The 24,901-nt window shown below is 51.4% G+C and overlaps 1 protein-coding gene, 1 non-coding gene and 1 pseudogene across 7 annotated transcripts; 1 reads left to right on the plus strand and 2 right to left on the minus strand.

The window, feature by feature from the left end:
• Nucleotides 1–78: 78 nt before the first annotated feature.
• Med24 (mediator complex subunit 24) lies at nt 79–24,901 on the minus strand. 6 transcript variants are annotated; one of them, NM_001361993.2, is made up of 27 exons: nt 24,863–24,901; nt 24,267–24,469; nt 24,097–24,179; nt 14,300–14,338; nt 13,979–14,052; nt 13,392–13,624; nt 13,191–13,247; nt 11,896–12,007; nt 11,613–11,763; nt 11,124–11,237; nt 10,563–10,610; nt 9,884–9,966; nt 9,515–9,601; nt 8,636–8,741; nt 8,015–8,157; nt 6,745–6,782; nt 6,255–6,337; nt 5,757–5,935; nt 5,545–5,644; nt 5,064–5,239; nt 3,019–3,283; nt 2,600–2,781; nt 2,308–2,398; nt 1,861–1,960; nt 1,004–1,084; nt 601–749; nt 79–498 (listed from the first exon to the last, which is right to left on the minus strand). In NM_001361993.2, exons 2-27 carry the CDS (start codon nt 24,394–24,396, stop codon nt 382–384), a joined length of 3,021 nt encoding a protein of 1,006 aa, NP_001348922.1. In that variant the 5' UTR covers nt 24,397–24,469; nt 24,863–24,901; the 3' UTR covers nt 79–381. The 6 variants fall into 6 exon arrangements, with proteins under 6 accessions (NP_001348922.1, NP_001365855.1, NP_001348923.1 ...); NM_001378926.1 differs by having other exon boundaries at nt 24,854–24,901; NM_001361994.2 differs by having other exon boundaries at nt 24,786–24,901.
• LOC115487912 lies at nt 6,468–6,571 on the minus strand. Its single transcript, XR_003949952.1, has one exon. It is a non-coding gene; the product is annotated as a small nucleolar RNA SNORD124 (small nucleolar RNA).
• On the plus strand, nt 14,753–22,498 carry Gm31252 (annotated as a pseudogene).

The following is a 24,901-nucleotide window of genomic DNA, read 5'->3' on the forward strand; positions in this document are numbered from 1 at the left end:
CACAGGATTATGCCCCTCCCTGGCCACCGCACAGGAGACTGCAGGGGAAAGAAACTGTCCCCACACAAGCAACACAGCCACAGCCACAAGGATCTTTATTTACAGAGGAACCAAGGGGGACTCCCCATTCATGGGTTATAAAAATAAAACTTATATACACACTGTGGCCCTATAAAGTCCCTCCTGGAGGTACAGCTACTTGGGGTGACCATAGGGACTGCTCAGAGTCTTTGGGTGCTGGTTCAAAGGACAGAAATTACAAAAGCCACTGGGAGATGTGTAGGGCCATGATGAGTCAGGGCAGGGGTGGGAAGGTCTCACTCTCCTGGCTCCCTGCTTGGATGATGGGGCTGGGACCCACTGCAGGCCACACGGAGCTCCTCAGAGTGCAGCAATGGCTTTGGCGGCCACCTGCCGGCCCAGGGGCAGGCTGAGGTCTGTGATGGCCAGAACAACCTTGGGACTGGACATAGCAGACACTTTCACCAGTTCTGATACCTGCCACAGACAGATGGACACAGGTAGCTTCTGGGGTGACTCCCGAGGAGCAAGACCCCTCCTTTCTCTGTGGGTCGCCCTGCAGCCCCCTGGGACACTCACGGTAGTGAAGGGCATGAACTGCAGAATGCTGCCCCTGCTGTCCTGCTCCAGGCAGCCCACACACTCCTCCATGAACCACTGCACAAACTGGGTGTGGGGGCCAGCGGTGCGTGAACCCAAGATGGAGGAAATGAGCAGGAACAGGTTGGCTGTGCAGAGGGGAACAAGACACACAGTTCTCGAACAGGTTAGACAGGAGAGGGAAGGTGAGAGGCGGTGACAGCAGGCCCGGGCGGGAGATGGCAGTAAAGGGGGCTGACTACCCTAGGCAGACTGTCAGTAGTGAGGGGGGGACGGCATGTGGAGGTGGAGCAGGTTGCCCCTTCTGGGAGACCCAGCCCTGCCTCTGGTGAGGGGGCTCCTTCCAGCTCCGTCTGCAGGTAGGTGCAGCGGGAAGACTCACCCAGGACTCGGTTCAGAGGGTCCCTCATGTTGACTGTGTGGAGCTGGGAGGCTGAGAGGGAGCTGTTCATGGAGCGGTCAGCTGCAGAGAGGGAGGAAGGGAGGGTGCTGTGTCAGCTCTGACTCCAAGGGAGTCTTCCCTGTCCCTTCCACCAGGGAGTCTGCCACATGAGGGTAGGGGGGAGCCGGAATCTGGGGAGCCAGGTCTGCTGAGCACCATCAAAGACCAATCCTGGCACTCCTCAGGCTGCCCGGCCTGCTCAGAGCTCATCTTACACAGTCTGTTTGCTAAGGGCCTAGCTAAGGTCTCAGGTCATAGGTGGGCAACCTAATCTTTCCTTTACACAAGCGTGTGGCTCGAACCCTGGTCCCTACAAAGCTCCAGAGAAAGTTCTAGGGTTCAGGAGAAATCTGGAAACAAGAGAAATTGGATGCCACACAAGAGTTTTTGGCAGAAGGAAGTCTGACAGAGGATGACATGGGCTGCCCTCTGAGTAGGAAGGCGGGAAGGCAGCCCCAGGTTGCAGCCTGGTGGGGCCGGTATTCAGCCACAGGGCATGTCTCTCTGGGTTAGGAAGGAAGGGAGAGGGGGTGAGTCACTAGTACAAGCTGGGAACTCACTGGGTGCCTCGCCACCCTTCCAGTGGTGACAAGGGAGGAGCACCTGAGGGGTTTGGAGGGACCTTGGAGGACAGCTTCAGGTCCTGTCCCCACTAGCAAGCGACAGAGCCCCGACTAGGGACAGAGAGGTGCAGGCTCCTGCTCTGCTGACAGCCAGACGGCCATCAGCCAGAAACCAAGGCAGCTCGTCAGGGAGGGGTGAGTCCTAGGCAGGCCCGGGACACCCCCAGCACTCACTGGGACTTGACAGGATGTTGGCATCATCGTCACTGGAGCTCAGGAGTCGCATCAGCTTCGAGGGCTGCATGTCCTCCACGGGGAAGAGGCTGACATAGTCCTGGGAGACATGGGTCACTGTCACATGCCTGACGGCCTAGGTCTCCAGGAGCTGGAGAGGACTGGAGGGCAGATCTGACTGGAGAAGTGAGCTCTCTACAATCCTTGGCCAGCGCTACCAGTGGTGACCCCTCCCATACCCCAATCTCTGCCCGGTGAGCAGAAAAAGACCTCCCCCATCAAGGACACTCAGGGGCCCACTCAAGTCTCTCCTCTAGACCCTGACCAATCAGACAGGCCAAGCACAGCTGACCTTAGCCCCAACCTCTGCCTGGCAAGGCAACTCTACTTTAAGCCATCAGAAAATGCTTGCTGCGTGCACATATGACCAAGCCAGCAGCAGCCTACCTCAATGTCCTCTCTGTGTCTCTTCTTCTGGCGGGAGGACGCCTGTCCCTTGTGGGAAGAGTAAGAGCTCAGGGCACACCACACAGCCAGTCTAGCAAAAGGAGCCAGGAGGAAGGCATAGTTAAGCTGGGCCCAGAAGCTCCACGCTCATGGTGAAGAAGCCCCTTCAACCCCTCACTCCCACCCACAGCCCAGCTGCCTGGGTGGCACCAAGGCTGACGTGACTGAATCTGGATGCTAGATGCTTGGGGCACGAGGGGGGACCCCAGGAAGGCTCTGGAGAGAACCCTACTTGGCCAGCGCAGTGCCAGGAGGGTCCATAAGGCTGTGCCACTTGGAAGAGTCAGTAAGCAGCCCGGGCAGGATGTGACCCAGCAGGACCAGGGTCACTTGCTGCATGTCCAGACAGAAGATGGAGTAGAGAAGCTGGACCGCCCTTAACGTGTGCTCCTTGCGAGTCTCCTTCAGCAGCTCCTGAGAGGCAGGCAAGTGGCTACTGAGGGGCTGCTGGCTCAGACCCTAGCCACCCCTCCAGCCAAAGGTGCTTTTGGCCCCAACCCCCAAGGTGCTTCTCTGAGGTGAGGTCCTACCTCTGTCTCCTCAGGAGACCACCCAGTTTCTAGCAACCTCTCAGAGAAGCCTGGCCTATCCCAGCCAACCATGTCTACCACCCCATCCACATGGCTGTCCACATGCACCCAGCCCAAGTACCTTAATCAGGTTGTTGCAGAACCAGTAGACGCCGCCCATATGCAGCAGGGTGTCAAGGATGTGGATGGAGCGGCTGTCCACCCAGCCCTTCTCCAGTACCTTGGCAAAGATGTCTGTCAGGACCTCCTTGATGGGGCGCTTGGGAGGAAGCAGGTTCCAGTAGGGCATCGTGTCCACGCCTGTGGATGGAAACTTGATCTGCGTGGCTGTCTGCTGGAGCACGTCCGCACACATGTGTTCCAAGATTGAGTTCATAATCACCACCCTAGGGGAGCAGGGAGGGTACATGCAGGCATTACCCCTGGGATTGGGTTACGGAAACACGGCTGAGGAATGAGACCCACCGCACGCTGGGGGAGACACAACAATACAACCCACTACCGATGAAGAGCTTACTGGCCGGGCAAGATGCCTAGGAGAGGCACAGGCCAGAGATTTCTTCTCTTACAGGTTCCATCAATCTATTCAGACTCTATTCTGTTTCTCCCTCTCCTCCGCCAACTTTTCCCATCCCCCAGGCCCGAGCTCTGCCAAATCAGGGTCATAAGTAAAACACAATCACTTCCACTTAAGCTGAGTACTGGGGGGAGGAGGGTCTAACCCAGCCCTGGCCTCCGCCCAAAGTACACTGTAACTTCCAGGAGAGGCCTTTAGACCGCCCCGCAAGACACTTCCCGGCCCCGGGTAGCTGGGCAAAGTGTGTATAGCCTGGAACCCTCTTGGGAACATCTGGGGCTGTGACCACAGCTGGGGTCTAAGTACCGAGTGCTGGGATGTCAGGAGGGCAGGGAAGGCAGCCTTGACTTGCATAGCCCCTCCTCTACCTTCACAAGGGAGCTAGGATCCCCACTGTGGCCATGTGTGTGTGTGTGTGTGTGTGTATGCGCGTGCGCACGTATGCGCCTGATTTGGATGATGTCCCACAGGCAGGGGAGCCCAAATATGATCTTACAGAGCCTCCCCCAGCTTTGCTTCAGCTGTTTCCACATGTCCCCCAGAAAGCACCCTCCTCAGCTATCCTGTAAGCCAGCCTCCTCCCCACAGTCATGGCACCACTCTCCAAGTCCCCTTGAGGGTGGGTTGGGAGCCCCGAGGGGCATGGATATGCCATGTTACTCAGCCTTAAAAGGAAGGAAATCCGGTCACATGCCAGAGTATGAATGAATTTTGAGGAAATTATGCTGAGTAAAGTCCGTCAGTCATGAAAAAGCAGGTATTACGTAATTCTAGTTATACGAAGTATCTAGCGTGGCCGCTCAGAAGGACAGAGAGTCGCGTGGTAGCTGCCAGGAACTGAGAAGGGGAGGTGGACAGTTGCTTATTGGCTAAAAGCTTAGATACACAAGATGAAAAACGCCTGGAAGTCTGTTTCACAATTCCAACACGTTTCATATCCTGAACGATATACATAAACACGGTTGAAATGGTAAATTTCCTATTGTGTTTCTTGCCATATTTAAAAACCAACGGCCAAACAACTTATCAGTTGGGTGAATAAACAGACACCACCAAGCCCCGTGTAGCGGAAGTCCCTGAAGAGCCAGTACTTGAAATGGTCACCAGGACAGCTGGGGGTGGGGGAGGGAAGCCATAAAAACTGCAGATGCCTCAGAGTTCCTCGACAGTGACACAGTCACACAATCCCTTTGCTCTCTGGCCTCAGCTAGTTTTCTGGAACTTGCAGCCTTGGAGGACACAGGTCAAGCTGTCTGGGGTCTGTATTTCCCACGCATGGCAAGTACAGGGATTAAAACCCTCTCGATACAGAGACACACACCAAACATCTGCTGAGCCAGCTGAGTGAATGTGTGACTAAGAATGCGAGGGAGTGGTAGGGGAAGGCGAAGGAGGGAGCGAGAGTCCAACTACCCTGAATGTGCACTGCCTCAGCAGCTAAGCACGGTGGGCTGGTCGGAGCCTGGATGGAGGAGGAAGTGGTTGCTGAGCGGCTCCCTGGGAAGCGGAGGCCGAGAGCATGGGGTGGGATGTTTGTTCCTGGTGGTGCCGACTCCCGACCGCACACCTGCCGAGGCCGGGGCACTGACCTCTCATTGTAGAACTGCAGGGTGTTCTCGCTGTACAGTGGCCCTGCCAACTGGCGGATCATCTGCAGTGACTTCTCACGCTCATCCAGCCCCAGCATCCGGACGTGGGCCACGAGCCAAGCCACAGCACACACCGCCAGACTGCATACCTTTCCCTTGATATTATCGGTGATTTTCTGTGGGGAGGAGAAGGGAATGACTTGGGGACTCTCTTCCTCTCCCTGGCCATGACTCCCACGGCCTCTGGGGGCAGCTGGGGGTCACAGGTGCTATCCCAAGGTACATTTCACACCTTTGCAACATAAACTTGATTTTCTCAAAGACACCTGGACAGGATGAAGTGGCTAAGAGGAGGATACTATAGAAGACTAACACCAGAACATGATCTCCAGCTTGAGGATTTGTTTGTATGCAAAATAACAAGCTCTCAGTGACCAGCCCCGTGTCTCAGGCAGAGAGACTCAAGGAACGGTAGAGCTACCTGGATGGACTCAAATGCCAGAACCCCATTCTCCCAAGCGTTGAGGATTTCCAAAATGGCTGCTGAAATGCTGAGGCAGGCCTCGTGCCACTTCATCTGTCTACAGAGAAGATTAGGAGAACATCATGGCAAGGGAGCATGAGATGGGATTAGGGGGGAGGGCCTTGGAATGCCCCTCCCTACCACCCGAGGTCAGGACCTAAACCACTGACACTAGCTTCATCTCTGAAGAGTTGTTGAGCAGGGCCACCAAGGACTCGACTTTGGTGGAGTCAGGGCGGAAGCAGGGATGGTCAGGGTTCAAAATCTTGCCCTCCTCGGGCATGCAGGTCTGCATCCAAGTCTCAAAGAAGGGGACTTCTTCTCCTGAGCTCGACTCCGAGAGGATCACCTGGGTAAGACAGAGGGGCACCAGCTGAGAGAAGAGGGCGTGGCACCTGCCAGAGCTAGCCAGGGACTGGGCTCTATTGCCATTCCCTTTCCATAGTCAACTCTAAATCTGTCCAGGGGAATCAGACAGGGAGCGGTGCTGCCACCTAGTGGTCAGCATGAATTTGCCACGAGAGGACCTGTTGACATGGGAAGACAACAGAACAGGCTGGCTTGGGAGATCAGTCTGGGCAAGGGTGAGTAAGGGAGTTACTGGCGTTTCCTTCCTCTTTGCCCCACTCACTTGGGGCCTCTTCCTGTCACCAGCACTCATCACTTACCTCTGAGCCATAGGTCTGGGCCACATGGCATAGCATGAGGAAGGAAATGTCAAAGAGCAAGGCTCGGACCGAGGCTGTTTTCGCTGTGGGAAAGAGAAAGATGCCAAGCTCGGCCCGGGGCAGGAGCCCCAAGCCCTGTATAGATTGGGAGGTGCCAGGGACTGAAGGCCTCATGCACAGTAGCCAAGTGTGGAGGCTACACCCCAGCTCAGGATTTCCTGAAGGAAGGTCAGGGAGCAAGCGGTTCCTTCAAAGCTCTGAGGCTCAGAATCCTTTTCTTGGGTCTTATTAAGAACATCATCCCTTCCTTGGAATCCACAATTTCCAGAACCCAAACCAGTCAAAACTGGTCCAGCTGGGAGAAGGGCAGAGGGTGGTTTTGGCAGAGTCCCTTCCCAGGATTACCCTCATCCCCAGAATGAGCAGACGCAGCCCCTCCCTTCCTTCCCTCCTCAGGGCAGATAGGACCTGCAGATAGACACAGACTTACTGCTCTCTCCACTGCCGTGGGTCGTGAACTCATTCAGACTGTAGGAAGGACAGAGACAGGTAGCATCAACCAGAGCGAGGGCTGAGCAGTGTCACAGGAGAAGGGGGTAGGGCCTGGGAGGGGGCTACACATTCAGAGGGTGGGCCCTAGAACCTCAACTATAAGCTTAAATATAAAATGAGTATTATAATTACAGAAACAAATCACTAGTATTAAAAGGACATGGTGCCTCACACTCTACCCCAACACTGAAGAGGCTAACACACGGAGCATTAGAAGCCAGCTTGGACTACACAGTGAGACCCAAAGATTTGTAAGGAACCATGTTCTACACACAAAATTGCAGGTAGCCCCCCAAAAGTTACAGAATTTAAGAACCCATTATTAGCTGCGTGGTCATACACGCCTTTAGTCCCAAGACTCAGGAGGCAGAGTGAGGCAGATCTGTGCGTTTGATGCCAGCCTGGTCTACAAAGTAAATTCCAGGACAGTCAGGGTTGTTACACAGTGAAAAAACAAAAATAAAACAAAAAACGAAGACCATAAACTAGATAGAGCAGGCTACAAGAGCTCCCATGTCAAAAGTAAATAAATAACTGGGCCAAAGAACTTTTCCATGCCTATTATTCAATGCTTTATTTTTAAAAATTCATTTATCTTTTATTTTTATTTATTTTTTTTTAGATTTTATTTATTTATTTATTATATGTAAGTACACTGTAGCTGTCTTCAGATGCACCAGAAGAGGGCATCAGATCTCATTACGGGTGGTTGTGAGCCACCATGTGGTTGCTGGGATTTGAACTTCGGACCTTCGGAAGAGCAGTCGGGTGCTCTTACCCACTGAGCCATCTCACCAGCCCCCTATCTTTTATTTTTATGTGCATTAAGCATGTCTGTGTTAGCTATGCATCTCATGTGTGTACAAGATCCTGCAGAGGCCAGAAGAGGGCACTGGAGCCCCTGAGACTGGAGTTACAGACAAGTGTGAGCTGCCAAGTAGGCCCTTTGGAGAGCAGCAGGGCCCTCAAATGCTGAGCCATCTCTCCAGACCTCAGCCTCTCCCTGCCACAGGCCTCATTATCTTTGCAAGCGGCTTTATTCCATCTTCAGTGAGAGAGAGAAGACCTCTCAGTCGAGTGACACGTCTGTCACAGTTTCTAGTTAGGATGTTCTGCCCTGGTCTGTACACCTCAAAGGGAAACCCATATCCAGGCATCTCCACCCTCACACGACCTCCCATCGCACAGCAGGGCATAGCTCTACTCACTTGATGAATTTCCGGGCGAAGGATTTAAGCTTCCCAGTGGCGGCGGCAGCAGCCAGCAGCAAATCCAGGCTCTTCCCAGACAGCATATGTCCCAGGACCCCTAGCAGTCCCTCCGGGGACTTGGAGTGATCTGCATCCATTGTCTGGGGACAGGCGGGAGTCCAGTGAAGACACCCTCAGATACAGCCTAAACACATTTCTCTCTGCCTGTGTCCGCTGATTGGCACACTGCACCTTCAAACATAATCTGCCACTTCCTGCTCGAACAGGAAGATCACTGCCAAAATCTCTCCCTACTCTGTGAGCTTTGTGCTCAACTACACAGGTGTGGTGGGGTGGGATACGGTGGTGGGATACAGTGGTGGGGGACAGGATTTGGCTGGGAGCTTCCCTTCTATGCCTTCATGGGGTGGTGTCTGGAGAGGCCCCAGCCACATCACCTAGGGCACAGCGGGAGAGCAACCAATGTCAGCTTTCAGCAGTGGCTGCTTCCTTCACCTCCCCGGTTGTTCCACTCCCAAAGCAGCTCTCCCCAGAGAGCAGAGAGGTCTGTGGGCCCTGTTCATTTAGCTAGAGAAGCATGGGAGTTTACAGTGGCACGGGCAGGGTGCACACACACACCTTGAGAATGTTTGTGACCGTGGGCTCTGCCCGCAGGATCAGGCCAGGATTCGGCTGGATGTTAGCATTTTCTGATGATTTTAGCTGCGGGTCCCGATCTGCCGTGCTATGGTCATCACCCAGAGAAGAAAACAGAAACAAAGAGGATTTTTTTCCTTTTTGAAGGCAGGTCTCATACTGTGGCTCAGGCCGACCTTAAACTCAAGGTACTTCTCCTGTTTCAACCTCTCAAGGTTGGAATTACAGCTCAAAGCTACCTGGCTCATACTTGGCTAAGGAAAAAAAATCTTGATACAGTCTCTAATCCACCGTGTGTAGTAGCTTGCACCTTAATCTTAAACCACTCGAGTGGCAGAAGCAGGCAGACCTCTCTGCATTTGAGGCTAGCCAGCGTTTTTAAGGAAAAAAAAAAATTCTCTAATCCGACTCTAGAAACAAAGGTGGAGAGGAGACAGAAGCATATAGCCAACTGGGAGCTGGCAGTAGCTCAGCCGCAGCACTTGTCTCACGTCACAGCACACTGGGTTTAACCCTTAGCGTGGCACAAGAACAAAGACTCTTGAGAGTTAATGAAGTTTACGTTAGTTAACCTGTTCTCAGTATTACCATTGTTTCAATTTGTCAGTATCGTTGTACCCGTTTTGAAAGTTCAGTTAGGTCTAATGGAAGACTGAAGACTTTCTCTATGGCCTTTGCTCACAAAGGAGGGCAAGTCAAAGAGCAGCGCCGCGGAGGGTAAACTCCCGTCTGATGCAGTCCTGCTCCCTAGACCGACCCAGGAGGCATCAGCCACTGGCAACTCAGACTTCAAAGAGAAGGGAAAGATACCAGGAACCAGTCTGGCAAGAGGGAGGCGGCCCGAGGGGGCTCGCAACATACCGTTTGCCCACAAGGCTGGCAAAGTTGACCTCAGACAGAAGCCCCTGCTTGTTGCACTCCTGGAGGAGGAAGTTCGTGCAGTCGCAACTATGAAGGAAAAGCCAGAGGACTGAGGTGAGCTGGGGCACGCACGGGGTGCCTGTCCGGTCTCCTCCCTCCTTCAGGGTGAAGAAAACTCAAGCACCCAAAGGCAGAAAGAAGGGCTCTGGGTACTTGGCAGTTATGAGCCTCCTGCCTCCTACCTCTGCCAAGAGGGAGAGTCCAACAGAAAGACAGAGTTCCCTGCGGCTCATCTAACAGTGAGCGGGGAAGGACTCAGAACACTTTCCAGTAAAATGGGCTGAGCGGGGTGGGGTGGGGGGCTCGTACTTGCAGCGCTGGTCAGCTTTGTCCAACAAGGGGGTGAGCTTCAGCAGGAACTCAAAAGCACAGTTGACATCCTCCGTGAAATCCTAAAAAGGACCAGAAGCTGCCACCTGGGCCCCACAACCCGGAAGAGCAGCGTTACAAGGACACCTTGCTCAGTAAGAGAGAAAGCCCGCTGTGACCACCACCAGCCCCCAGTAAGGAGGCGTGGGATGTTGGAGGCATAGCACTCTCTATGTGGTTATTACACTAGCCAGATCATCACAGGCAATCGTTCTGCTGGGGAGGAGGGGAGCCAGCCTAAGCCACCATCTTTACTCTACTGCACGTGCAAGGACATACACCGGGGTTCACGGGTCCACACAGCTTCCTCTGGGCACAAGAACACACTACCACTCAGCTGCAGCCTAAAAGACCCACCCTTAGCACACGCCTTTAGTCCCGGCACTCGGGAGGCAGAGGCAGGCGGATTTCTGAGTTCGAGGCCAGCCTGGTCTACAGGGTGAGTTCCAGGATAGCCAGGGCTATACAGAGAAACCCTGTCTCAGAAAAACAAAAAGAAAAAGAGGGGAGAGAGAGAGAGAAAGAGAGAGAGAAAGAGAGAGAGAGAGAGAGAGAGAGACCCTCGCTCGCACTTGCTCATCCTCCCGTTTCCATGCCCTCACACCAGACTCTAACTCACCTTCTCTCCATGAAAGTACTTCTTCAACTTCACCAAGACCTGTGGAATCTAGACAGAGGGAGAAGAGAGGCACATCAATGGCCTTTTTCTCTTTCACTTATCCCAGAAGCCCGCGCATCCCCTGCTGTGGGCACTGAGGTGGGAGGGTTCTTGGGGCTCAGACAGTACTCTGAATAATTTGTAAGCCTACACACGGGTACCTGAGCACCCTATGTCTCTTGGCCTATAGGACACGGGCCCCCCACTTCTGCTGCCTCAACAAGGAAATCCTAACAGCAAATTGGAATCGAGGTCCAGAGGGAATCTGGGGCCACCGTCCCTGGCTCTCTTAGGTGACCAGAACTAACCTGGCTAAGGACGGGCTGAACAAGCAGCAGAACCCCAAGTAGCTAAAGCAGCCAAGCCTCTCAGAGACACTGACCAACTGAGCCTGTGCTAGAGACTCAGGAGGCTAGACTAAATGCCAGCAGGGGGACACACAGGGCAAAGATCCAGCACGCTGCTGCTTCTCCTGAGAGCTGTCCCTCAACTGGTTCTCCCAGCTCCCACGTCACCAGGTACCTTGAGGTAGGTGAAAGCTGTCCACTTCAGCTCCTGCGTGCCCTCGGGGGACTCAATGAGTCCCACAAAGCAAGCTTTCCAGATTTCCAGGACAAAGAGAGGTGTGGGGATATGCTGTAGGAAATCCAAGGGTGATGTAAGAGGCTCCTCCCCGTCTACAGGCTCCAAGAACCAGGCTGTGACTACACAGCAGGGTTCCAGCTCAGAACCAAGATCTGGAGGTCAGATGGCAAAAACTGTGTGAGACTGGCATCTGTGGTCCACCAGGGAATCAAGAAGAGCTCACGCCTTTAATCCCAGCACTTGGGAGGCAGAGGCAGGTGGATCTCTGAGTTTGAGGCCACCCTGGTCTACAAAGTGAGTTCTAGGACAGCCAAGGCTACACAGAGAAACACTGTCTCAGAAAAAAAAAAAAGAGCTATTCCTCTTAAGTACCAGCCTACTCCCTCTTAGCCCAAGTGGCCACCCACCCTGCTTGGCCACGCCTACCTGCATGCGCTTCACCATCATCAGCTGCTCCACCAGGGGCTGCATCTCCCCGGTCAGGTTCATGGTGCCCTCAAGCAAGATGAGTGCGTGGATGGTGGGGAAGCCGGTCTTGTGCAGTTGCTCGGAGTGCACGGACAGCATGCTGGGGATGCTGAAGAGAGACACCATTGGGGACGTGTTGGGAACTGAGGAGACAGCGGGACACACACACACACACACACACACACACACACACACACACAGACCATGGAGCCCATCTTCCCATCTCCGGCAGAAACCTAACCTCCTGATGAGTGTGCCGCAACGCTCAGCTTGGCTCCGGAGCTGGGGGTTGCTGAGATTGGCCAGGATCTCCCCAAGTTTTAGAAGAGAATGCTCTATGGCAGTCCAGGAGGCTGGTGGAGAAAAAGCAAGGCAGAAACTGCTGGGAAGGAGAGGCAGGGCGTGGTCCACACTCCCCGACCGTGGCGCTCCCTGGACCGTGAAAGCATCCAGCAAGGAACCTCTGAGGACGAGGAGGCAGAGTCCTGAGGGTAGGGTAAGGGGAGTAGGCACCGGGAACAAAGACCCCCCTAGCAACCATACCAAGGGCCTGACTTCCAGTGACTACACACAACTGACTCGAGACACACAAGCAATGGGAGCAAGGCACAGGGGTGGGTACAGCATCCAGTGGCCAAGCGGGGACAGTCACTTCTACTCTAGCTCCAAATACCTTGCCAACACAGCTTTTGAGTTTCTGCTCTTTGAATAGCTTACCCAGCTGGTGGAGCCCACTGGACACTCTCTTAAATGGCCGCACTCACGGTCTACAGCACATACTTAGTATTTAATTACTAGTCACTTATCCTAGTTACAAGCCCAAAGGGTCAAATGATGAATGACGGCACCAGTTAGCCAATTAACCTCCATGTAGCACAGGGACAAGAGAAAGACAACTGAGACCTGAGATCCATCAAAATGAAGTATTCATCTACTTTTCTACCAATAAACATTTATCAAGTGCCCAGGAAGGCAAGGCACTGCCAACACTAACAAGAAAGCAGATGAAGAAAAGCTGTCCGAGCAGCCCATTCTGACACAGTGATCGGTCTCTTTCTGGACTTTTCCCAGAGAGACTAATCCCCTAACAACCTCTCCCACTGAGCCCTGAAGACATGGGTGTCACCTATTTTAGCATTCCTGTCAATGGAGAACCCTTAGGTGGCCCTAGCTGCTGGGGCTCAGGACTCATGAAGACTTCCCTCCTATAAATCTGTAAGGTGCCAATGCTTAACAGAACTTGAGTTAAGAGAGAACAGCATCCAGTCATGGCTGACAGGCACTGAGTTTAACTGAAGTTCCGGGTCACACCTGAGTCATCTGCTTCTAGGCGAGCAACATGAAGACAGACAAGAGCAGACGACGTGCCTGTCTTGTCCTCCAATTTCTCCAGGCGCATGGCATTCCAATCTTACTCCCCACCAGTGTGTAAGCTTGCTGAGGGCAGGGACCCTGCCACATGCTCCTTTGGAAGCCCCCATCCCCCCCTCCAGCACCTGGCACAGTGCTGGACACACGAGAAGGCTCAGTAAATACCTGTTGGTTGATTGGCTCGGGTGCCACCCTGCCCAAGTCCCTGGGATGTATGCAATGCTTATGGGGAGAGAAAAAAGGAAGTGGGATGATTTCGGATCCTTCTAGAAAGAAGTGGGATGGCATCCTGCCTCTCCCCTCTCAATCAAAGGACCAGCTACAGAAGCAGCAGCAGGCAGGGTGTGGGGGAGTCAGGGGACATACAGGCCTCCTCTAGTTTGGCGATGTGTAGCAGGGCTCGGTTCTTGGTGCTGCTGAGGGTCTTCTCCAGGCACTGCAAGCACAAGGCAAGCTGCTTCTCCCCGGGGGCCGGAGTGCCAGCCTCCAGCCCTTCCTGGAGTCGCTCCGCAGAAGCTGCTGTACATCGAAGCAGCCAGTGGAGGGCGCTAAGGAGCGCTCGGCACAACCCGATGCATTCCTCTGCTTTGCCGTGGCAACTACCCAAAAAGGATGAAAATTTGTATCTATTCCAAAAGCTGAAATCCAACCCACACCAATGTTCCCCCAGAGTCTCTGGCACAACACTACTAGGGGACAGAGTTGGAAAGTTGGCAGAATCCTAGGTAAGACACCTAGTCTAGCCAGCTTCCACTAGACGAGATCTTAGAGTAGCTCTTCCAAATAGAGAAGAGGCACTTTGTCTTAAGGAAACAGAAGCTGGAGGTGGGAAGGCAGGCAGACAGAAGCAGCCTGGGACCCAGAGCTGGTCTCAGTCCGTCCCCTAGACTCTGGGCTTTCCTCGGCACTGAAAGGATGATGCAATGCTCTGAGCTTCCACATCCATCTCTCACCTGAGTCGGTCACAGAACATGTCCATGATATCCAGCAGAGCCTGGACACACAGGTCCCGGGAAAAGTCATCAAACTGCAGAAAGAACAGCGAGCAATGGAGGGGGCTCAGCACTACCTCTCACAAGCTCTGCTACCTCTCCTCCCCAAGCCCTGGGCCACAGACTTGCCACATGGAAATGTGTTCCTAATTTCCAGGACCTCCTTCCTGGGCGGGGGGCATCAGGTGTTGCCTATCCAGCCTCAGGGGACACATGACCTGAGTGGCCAGGCTGGTAGCCTTATTTGCCCCCTCCCACAGCTCCTGAGAGCCACAGTCATACCTTACTGATGGCGGTGAGCACAGAGGAGCAGGACACCATCTAGAAAGAAGGAAGACACAGGACGTTGAGACAAGTCATCTACTTGGGAGGGGCAAGCACTGATGCTTAAACTGCCACAGCGTGAGGTCCCCAACCCCTTCCCTTCAAGAGGTTTCCTCAGCTCATTAAAAGGCCCACAGTAACATGTGCTGTCCTTATCGCTGCTTCCATCAGACTCAGTGCAAGTGGCATGCGTATAAGCCGAATGAGAGGGTTTCGAGTACCCAAAGGCATCCTGCCTTGTCTTTATGCTGTTCCTTTCCAAAACTAAATGAAGTTCAACTGGCCACTAGTGGGCAAAAGAATCACCCAGAATGACGGTCTTGTCTTGTATGGGGTCAGGGAGTCCTGGGGATGAAGCTCAGCCCCACGCCTGCTAGGCAAGGGTGGAGACGTGACTCTGCTGGACTGAAGATGCACTTCGGTGGTCAGTGCCGGCCTAGCATGTGTCCTAATTTCAACCTGAAGCACAGAGGCGGGTGTGTGCATGTGAACTATTTGAGCCTCTACACTAATCAGGCCCATTGCTCCTTTTATCAAGATTAACTGTGCCGGGCGGTGGTGGCACACACCTTCAATCCTAGCACTGGGGAGGCAGAGGCAGGCAGCTCTGTTTGAGGCCAGCCTGGTCTACAGAGCAAGTCCCAGGACAGCCAGGGCTACACAGAGAAACCCTGTCTTTACAAAACCAACCAACCCACCAGCCAAAAAGATGAGTGGAGGCTGAGGTGTAGCTCGGCAGGGAACTGCAGTAGAGTACCTGCCAAGATGAGCAAGACCTGGGGCTCAAGCCCCAGCACCAGAAAAATTACAACAGTGACCATGGAGGACACAGTGACAGCCCCCGTAGTCACAGCTACTTGGGAGGCTAAGACTAAAGACCCACTGAGTCTTTGAATGTGACATCAGTCTGACCGTCACAGCAAAGCTTTGAGTCAGCAGAGACACGGGTGTGAGTTATCTGATTTGGACAAGGACTGACAAACATCTTCTCCAGGAAACAAGAGGCGCCTACTGCCTCCACGGATCAGGGAACCACTGTCAGTAATCACGCAGTCCTGACATTTGTAGAGTGAATACATGAAAGCATACCCTTAGATCTGCCCTGCTCTGCTAGCAAGAAAGTCACCAGCCATACACCTGAACCTGAGAGCCAGCACTCAGGACTGCTGTAAAGGTCAAAGCCAGCCTGGGCTACATAGTAAGACCCTGGCTCAAAAATCAAAAACAAAGAAATGAAAGGAAAACTCTGGCTCCCCGTGTTCGGTGTGTAGTTCAGTGGTGGAGTATGTGCCTAACATGTACATGTTTCATCCCAGTACTGTAAAATAATTCCATAATTTTAAAAATTATTATATTTTAATTAATTATTTATATATTATATTTTAATGTGTACATGTGTTTTGCCTGCATATATGCCTGTGCTACATGCATGCAGTGCCCAGGAAGTCAAAAGGGGCATGGGTTCCCCTGAGACTGGGACAGGTGACCAGTTTTTGGTTTTTTTTGAGGCAGGGTTTCTTTGTGCAGCCCTGGCTGTCCTGGAACTCACTATGTAGACCAGTCTGGCCTTGAACTCACGGAGTTCCATCTGCCTCTGCCTCCCAAGTGTTGGGATTAAAGGCGTGCGCCACTGTGCTTAGCCAGCAGCTAGTGTTCCTGACTACTGAGCCATCTCTCTGGCCACAATAAACTTTACTCCTCCAGCATACGACCCTCAGTACAGAGCTAGTCAGCACAAAAGAGCAAGTTCTTTACTGTAGAGAATCACAGTGCTCCAAAGCTTCCTGGAGACACCAAGACCCGTTACAGGGGTTGGTGAGCCGTTCAGCGGTAGCAGCATGTACTTAAGGGGCCCCGGCTTCTACCCCCACACTGCAAACAGGGAATCTTTTTCACATGAACACACCTTCTGTGTGATATATGATTTCAAAACCTAAATTAAAAACATAGATAATTACATAATCCTCATTGTAAGACTTCTCAGAACCATAATGCATTTATAAACAATGAGAGCTGACTCAGTGAGTAAAGACTCTTGCTGCCAAATCTGATGACCTGAGATCAATTCCCAGAAGCCAGAAGCTGGAAGGACTGACCCCACCCCCACCCCCACCCCCAACACGTCCTCTGCCTTCCTTCCACACACCATGGTGCACACGCCCCCTTCCCAGAGGTGCACAAGCAATAGCCTCCAAAGTCATTTCATCATGAGATCTCATTTAAGTAGGAGTTCCAAAATACATATTTTAGAAAGTCTATCTGGACAGTAAATTCCTTGTAGATATAGATAATTGTACATTCATATCTGTTTCTCCAGCACCAGGCCTTGGACTTGTCCTTAGGAAATTTTCATTGCTTCAAGTAACTGAGTTCTATTTATGCAATCTAAAAAAATTTTACCTTGCCATCACATTTCTGTTAGTAAATATACTCAACACCATAGAGAACCAGCTTGATAGAACTAATTTGTTCTGAGCAGATTTAAACTTGTAATTTAGTAGGCTGAGGGGTACGGAGCTCAGTGCTAGGCCAGCCTGCTTAGGCCCCGGGTTTGCACTGCAAATGGTAACAGTAATGGCATGCTTGCAGTGTGTGGTAAGTGATGATGGCGGGCATCACCTGAGCAGACCGGCTCAGACATTTAAACCAGACCTCGTGGCTGAGCACGAGCTGCGCACAGGCAGGACTTAAACACAGACAATTAGCATTCAGAGCCGTCAGCAGCAGGACACACTGTGAAGCCAAAGTGAGTGTCTGACAGTGAGCAGAAAGTTGGGAGAATGCCTGGGCAGAATGACCGTGCCGTTCCCGGCCAGTGTTTGTTTATTTATAACCAATGTCCCCATAGCAAGAGCTTGGAGAAGAACTGAACCCTGCTGAATGCCAACCTGTAGGGGGAGCTGGATGGTTCAACCTAAAAAATAATAATAAAAAACGTGGACCCCACACCAGGAAGAGAGAGCCCCGGCTGTGCATGTTCTTATGGAGGCTGTTAAGTCAGAACCTATGGCCTTCACACGGTGTGTTCTGTGCATTGCTTCTAAGTGTATCAGACGCACCTGAAAGCACTTACACATGGTGACCTGTTCCTCCCAGCAGGGCCTACGTCGGCTCCAGTCTTAACGATTCCACCAACTAGACGCTCTGAGCTGACCACAAGACCTCGAGGCTGGAGGCTGGCGTGGCCGTCTGCACACGTGGCTAGCCCAGGCTGACCTGCCAGGCGTCTCTAATCCTCTTGCTCTTCTTCATACCCAACACCCCCAACCACTCCTAAGTGCCCTCTCCAAGCGCAGCACCCGACCAAAGAGCCTCTTAACTCTGGAGGAAGAATAAATTACTAATTTTGCATAGCACTTGACAGGCCGTGAAGATATTCAGTCTTTCTGAGCTTGCCTTTCTCGTCAGTGTTTATGTATCTCAAGAGCCTCCTATTTTAGAGAGCTTCCCACAGACCCCACATTTCACTTAACCACCCTCTCTGTTCTCTTCAACAGAGTTCTCTACTCTCACGATCCTACCTCCACACCTTCTGCTCGCTCTTCAACACACTGAGACCACTTTTGTCCTGACCCCTGCATTAATCTTGTCCTCACAGCTACCAACTAACTCTTGCTGTTAGACCCACGGGCTCTCGCTTCTGATGGAGTCCAGTTTTGGCTGCCAGTGATGTCGTCTAGCACATCCTTGATTTCAGCCTTTCCTTCCTTTATACGTCTACCTGATCCACTCTTCAGTTTCCTCTGCTCACTTCAGATTTGTGCCACGTGCTTTTGATGGGACTGGGTGCTTAGGAATCTGGCACAAACCACTTCTTTTGCCCATATTCCCTGAGCAATTGTCCTCCATGCACACATCCCCCACCGCCATCTGAGTCTGACAACTTGTTATGATTTGTCCCCGACAGATATAACCCTGAAAGCTGACCGGATGAACCGATACACAGAATCATAAAGTGATGGCACTGTTGGGGGTGGAGGGTAGTTGGAGAAAGAGCGGCATGTTTTTTAGAGGCTTTATCTTGTCCCCAGCCCCTCCTCTACTTTTTGCTGCTTCCTAGCTACCAGGACAGGAGCTACTTTACTCCTGTGCATCTGTCTAGCACTCTGTTTCTGCTCCGCCTCATTACTACCTAGAAACGGCAAAGCTGGCCAGCCGTAGCCTAAACAGACCCTTCTCCCCTTAGGTGGTTTAACTCCAGTATTTTGTCACAACAGACACTGACTACACACTGCTAAACCAGACGCTCACATTCAGACTCCTAAGTTCTAGGTATATGGCCACCTCCTTCTAACTGTCTGGCACCATGAATGTAAAAGGCCAGAATCACCTGCTGCCCTCACTTACAGACCAACACTAAGCACACTTCACTCCGGCTCTATTCCCTCCCTCAGGATGCTGACAGCATCCAAACCGGAAATCCGGGTCTCACGTTTGACCTCTTTCCTCCACTCACCCAGCTGATCAACAAGCCCTCCCAACTGGACCTCCTAAACCAGTGGTTCTCAGCCTCCCTAACACCTCGACCCTTTAAAACAGTTCTTCATGCTGTAGTGACCCCCAATCATAAAGGTGGAGTGGATGTGTGGCATGCACCTCTAATCCCAACATTCGGGAGGCAGAGGCAGCTGGGTCTCTGAATTCAAGGCCAGTCTGGTCTACAGAGTGAATCCCAGGTTAGGCTTGGCTGCATAGAGAAATTGTGTCTCTAAAAAGCCAAAGAAGGGAAGGAAGAAAGGAGGGAGGGAAGGAAAGAAGGAAAGGAAGAAGGGGGGAGGAAGGGGAAGGAGAAAGGGAAGGAAGGGTGGAGGGAAGGAGAGGGAGGGAGGAGACAGGCAGACAGAAGAACAAACCACAGTAATCAAACCAGCAGGCAGTGCTAGGGCTGGGCTCTAGATCAGACAGCACTTTCCTAACACACCCAAGGTTCTGGGTTTGATCCCCAGCATACCAAATAATACAAACGACAAAACAGCAAAGTACTTGTGTAAAAAAGGACAAATATATCAGGTCTTGTCTCTAAGAGAAGACAGGACAAAGGATGGCCTAATCAACAAAGCCTGTAACTCCAGCTTCACAGGATCCAAAGCCCTCTTCTGGTCTCAACGGACAACCACATCTCAGTGGAACACATATTTGAGTGCTCACACATACACAACATCTGCAAATAAAAATGACCAAGTCGGCAGTGGTGGTGCACACCTTTAATCCCAGAACTCGGGAGGCAGAGGCTGGAGGACCTCTTATTTCAAAGCCAGCCTGGTCTACAGAGTGAATCCCAGGACAGCCAGGGCTACACAGAAACCCTGGTGCTGGGTGTAAAGGTGTGTGGCAGAAATCCCATCTGAAATGTCCATCCTAGAGAGATTTTTTGAGATATGCAGGGAAATGTATAAAAGAAGGATCTCCAGTGTTTACTGCAGTAAAAACAAATGATGAACAACTTAAACTACAGTAGATGGGGAATATGATACAACAGTTTAAAAGAGCAGTGGGGGACTGCAGTGGGTCCCAGTGCTGACAGGGGGAGCAGACAGACTGCCAGGGACAGAGAAAGCGGATCCCCAGCTGAAGAAGCATGGTCGCAGGCAGGGGCCCCTAACACCCACACAAACCATAGGGCTGCGTTTCCATGCCGACAGAAGTCACTGGGTAGTTGTGGGGATGGAGACTGGATAAAAAGTGCAAGGGAAGTTTCTAAAGGAATGGAAATGTCTTGCCTGTCAGCTATTTGGGGCACTGGTAACATGAATACAGAGAATTGTTAAAAATCACTGAATACCTGGGCATTTTAGGGCTGGAGGTGAGGCAATGAAAGATTGCTTGTGCATGACCCAGTTTCTATCCCCAGAGTTCACCCTATGAAAGACACAACTACAAAATCAGTACATTTTATCCTAATTTTACACATTTACATACACACACACTAATGTGTTTCCCTGTGCGTATGGTATATATGCATATTCGTGTTCCTCTATGTGCTGCTGGTATCTGTGCATGTATGTGCACATGCATGTGCAGGCTGGACCCAGGCCTCATCAGTAAGGCTCGCCTAGCTGGCCCATTACCTCATTTCTACCCTCTAAGCACTGGGGTTACAGGCTGGCTGCCATGCTCACCCAGCATTTTCTTAGGTTCTGGGGATCTGAGCTCCAAGTCCTCAACTTCTCTACCCTACACACACACACACACACACACACACACACACACACACAGACACACTCCCCGGGAACTCTTCCTGACAATAAAAATCTCATCAGTTTCTCTTCCTGAACATGACTACTAGTAACTATGATAAAGCCCACATTCCTCACATTACCACAGGGCCCCTGGTATCTGATCTCTACTTCTCCAAACCACCTTTCTACCCCAGGTGACATAGTGACTTACACCTGTAATCGCAGCATTTGGGAGGCAGAAGGATCGCCATTGAGTGTAAGGTCAGGAGGAACTAAAGATCAAAACTCTGTCTCAAAAATAATAAGAATTGAGCTGGGCCGTGGTGGCGCAGGCCTTTAATCCCAGCAGAGGCGGGCAGATATCTGAGTTCAATGCCAGCCTGGTCTACAGAGTTCCAGGCAGCTGGAGCTATTACAGAGAAACCCTGTCTAGAGAAAATACAAAAAACAAAACAAACAAAAAAATACACCAGTCTCCTTGAAATACTACACAGCAAATCTCAAGGTATGGTTCAAGGACTACTCAGGGTCTCCAACACCTTTTTGAGGGACTGGAAACCCCAGCTATGTTTAAATGAAGCTGAGATAATGACTCAGAAGGTAACGGTACCTGCTGCTAAGCATGACAAACTGAGTCTGACCCCGGGACCCACATCATCAACCCCCAGAAGCCGTCCTCTGACTTCCGTGTGTATGTGATGCTCAACACACAGAGACACAAAGGCACTGAATGTCAAAGATTTTAAATAATACTAAGGGATAATTTACCCCCTAACTCACATTTTCTCACAGTTGTGCAATGGAGTACCCAGAGATTCAATGAGGTGTAATGATACAGTGTAGTTAAATGTGGCAACAGCTAGATTATCTATATAACTCAGTCAGACATTTCCCAGAGGACCATTTCATGATGTTGCAATGCTCAATGCTCATGCACAAAGTTCTACAACCCCAGCACATACCTGTAATCTCGCACTTGGCGGGCTGAAGCAAGAGGTTTAGGAGTCTGAGGCCAACCTGAACTACATAAGCAGACTCAGTACAAAACAAACAACTACACTTCAGTAAAAGATCAGCTCAAAGTACAGAAGGGTCACCGAGGGTGCACGTGGGTGGTCACCTTGTGCCTGTAAGTTCCTGGGCTTAATCCCCAGCACAAGGAAGAAAAGTCCAATGCAGAGAGCCACGTCTTCTACCTCAAGATGAAGGGTGACTACTACCACTACCTAGCCGAGGTGGCCACTGGCGATGACAAGAAGCGCATCATCGATTCTGCGCGGTCAACCTACCAGGAGGCCATGGACATCAGCCTCCAACCCCATCCGCCTGGGCCTGGGCCTGAACTTTTCAGTCTTCCACTACGAGATAGCCAACAGCCCCGAGGAGGCCATCTCGCTGGCCAAGACCACCTTTGACAAAGCCTTGGCTGACCTACACACCCTCAGTGAGGACTCCTACAAGGACAGCACCCTGATCATGCAGCTCCTGAGAGACAACCTGACGCTGTGGACAGCCAACAGTGCTGGGGAAGAGGGTGGTGAGGCTCCGAAGAAGCCCCAGAGCTGAAGCAGCCGACAACCTTGCCCTCCAGTCCCCAGCCTGCAGAGAGGACTAAAACGGAGTGGGACTCTGCCCTTCCCAAACCCTGAATGTTCAGCCACACCTTGGAAGGCTCCTTCGAAGGGGGTGCAGCCAAGCTGAAGCCACCAGGGCGGGGAATCTCACTCTTCGTGTAGCTGTCTGGTGGGTGTTCCCAACCCATCCCACCCCTGCTCTCTGCACCCCCTCCCCACTTCCTCCCCCTGAGCCTCCCTCGGGCACCTGTTACTTCTGGAGCCGAGTAATCCAGGAGGTTCCCCACCCTGTGGCTGAGAACTGGACTGTGACAAGGTCTGTGTGTGTGAGAGAGAGAGAGTGAATGAGAGCGAACACGTTTGCTGGGTGTGACCATGCTACCACTCAATAAAGTTGCCCTGTGTGTGTGTGGGGGGGGGGGGGAGTAGCCCAAGAGAGACCAAGGGATTTGAATGTAACAGCATAAAGTCATCTGTGATGCAGCTCATGTTACCTGTTACAGTTTAGTAGAGTAACAAAGAATAAACCCAGGGGTGGTGGCGCACACCTTTAATCCCAGCTCTTAGAAGCAGAGGCAGATGGATCTGTCAGTTTGAGGCCAACCTGATCTACATAGTGAGTTTCAGGACATCCAGAGCTACACAGAGACAGCTTGGAGACAGGGTTTCTCTATAGCATTGCAACATCATAAACAAACAAACAAACAAACAAACAAACAAAAACAGTACCTTGTCCATGCTAGGCAAGCACACTACTAACAGAGCTCCATCCCTATCTCTGGGTAAGTGTACCTTAAATTTCTGTCTCGATGCCTATGATATCACATATGTGATATAATAAACAGAAGTGCTGGGTAGTGTTCAGCTCTGTTGCACCAATGCCAAATATCCTTCAGGTTTTTTGTGGTGCCGGGGATCAAATCCAGGGCCTTGTCCCTGCTAAGCAAACACTTTACCAATGAACTGTATCTGCAGCCCTCACTTTCAGTAGTGGATAACTTATAATTTGTCCAGCCCAGCCTGTGTAGAATTATAATTTCCTCTCTCTGCTCTTCATTCTCATTCATCTGTGTGGCTAACTTCTACTCACCATAGAGACCTTGGTTTAAACATCACTTCCTTTAGAAAGCCTTCTGTGATTGCTCAGGCAGGACTAGGCATCACTTCCATATCCTCTCTTCATTTCTATACTCTGCCCTAATCATACCATAAACCCCATCGCTCAACGATTAGCGATAGTCTGCATTGCCTTCAACTTCCCTTGTGTACTGGGATCAAATCCCCAGGACTTACCATTGTGTGACAAACATTAACATTTGCAAACACCCAGAGAGGGATTATAATAGCTCAAAGGTAGAACACTTGCCTAGCATCTGCAGGTCCTAGGTTTGATTATCAACACCCACCCACCCCCAAATCAATTGTGGGAGGCGGTAGCAGAAAAATCAGGAATTCAAGTCCATTCTGGGCTACATAAAACACTGTCTCAAAAACAGAAACAAGGATCTGGCAAAGAGGCTCAGCAGGTGAAGGTGTTTGGCGTGCTAATATGAGTTCAAATCCCCAGAAAGGTGGGAAGAACTCTACAAACTCTACAAAAGTATCGTTTTTGTTTTTTTTTTGGTTTTTCCAGACAGGATTTCTCTGTATAGTCCTGGCTGTCCTGGAACTCACGTTGTAGACCAGGTTGGCCTCGAACTCAGAAATCCGCCTGCACCTGCCTCCCCAGTGCTGGGATTAAAGGCGTGTGCCACCACGCCTGGCTACAAAAGTATCTTACCTCCACAAGCATTCTGCGATGTGCATGCCCTCCCCGCCCATAAGTACATGTAGTTTTTTTTTTAAGTTTTACTTGTAAATGTATATGGAGAGAGTAAATAAATGTAATATTCATTCATTACAACAAATGGAGTGTTATTTTTGCAATAAATTAAGCCTAAATGGACAACTGTCAGTTCTCCAGGTGTTTCACCTCCAAAAGCCAAGAGTCGGGAATCTTTACCTGGGAACTAATGGCGTACTTCAGGTACGACAGGATCAGAGGATTGGGGGAAGGCCCAATCATAGCCTGCTCCAGGAGCGCTTCTGCAAGGAAAATTAAAGTAAGGCTGAGTGTTTACAGCTTTTCTGAGGACACCCCTCCCATCCTTCTTTGCCCATTTTACTTGAGACCTGCTAGGTTGAGAATGTCCCAGGTGGCTCCTTTGGGGAAGAATTTTTTCATGTTGATTGCCCATTGGTAGTCACTCCATCGCTCTTTCCAGGCTTGCAAAATGGCCTGCTTCAGGTTCACCACCTTCATGATGTCACTCCAAGGAGGCGAGATGAGTGACAAGGTGGGAGTTTAAAAACGGAGCCAGATGAGAACTGGAGTTCTGAGGGAAAGAACAAGGGAGACATAAATAGAACGGAAATTCGAGAAGGTTTAAGCAAAACAAACAAACAAACAGAAAAATAAACAGAGAGGAAAAAAACTAGGCAGAGTAGAAGGCGTCAAGTTAGCGGCTCTGTCACCTTCTCGGTTTCTGAACAACCGTTTCTCGAATTGGGACAGAAAGTGTCAACAAAGCCCTGAAGCGAGCAGGAAAGGGTTAAGCCCGCTCCGGTTGTCTAATTATGCCCTTCGCTCTAGCTGCGTTCCTCACCACTTCCACCCCAAACCCAGATCTACCCTCTCCCCATTGCCTCTACCTTCCTCGGCCCTGAAGTTGTAATTCCTTCTTTTCCTACATCTACCATCTCCCCAAATTTAAGCCTACCATACAAACCGGTTGTACATCGTAGGCAGCGCCATCTTGACACCTACT

Source organism: Mus musculus, chromosome 11 (genome assembly GCF_000001635.26).
Source record: "Mus musculus strain C57BL/6J chromosome 11, GRCm38.p6 C57BL/6J".
Taxonomy (NCBI): Eukaryota; Metazoa; Chordata; class Mammalia; order Rodentia; family Muridae; genus Mus; species Mus musculus.

Coding starts and splice junctions, on each gene's coding strand:
- Med24 (NM_001361993.2), bottom strand. CDS start 24,396: ATGAAGGTGGTGAACCTGAAGCAGGCCATTTTGCAAGCCTGGAAAGAG. Junction 6,338..6,744: donor CCACGGCAGTGGAGAGAGCA/GTAAGTCTGTGT, acceptor TCTTTCCCACAG/CGAAAACAGCCTCGGTCCGA. Junction 1,961..2,307: donor GACACAGAGAGGACATTGAG/GTAGGCTGCTGC, acceptor CATGTCTCCCAG/GACTATGTCAGCCTCTTCCC.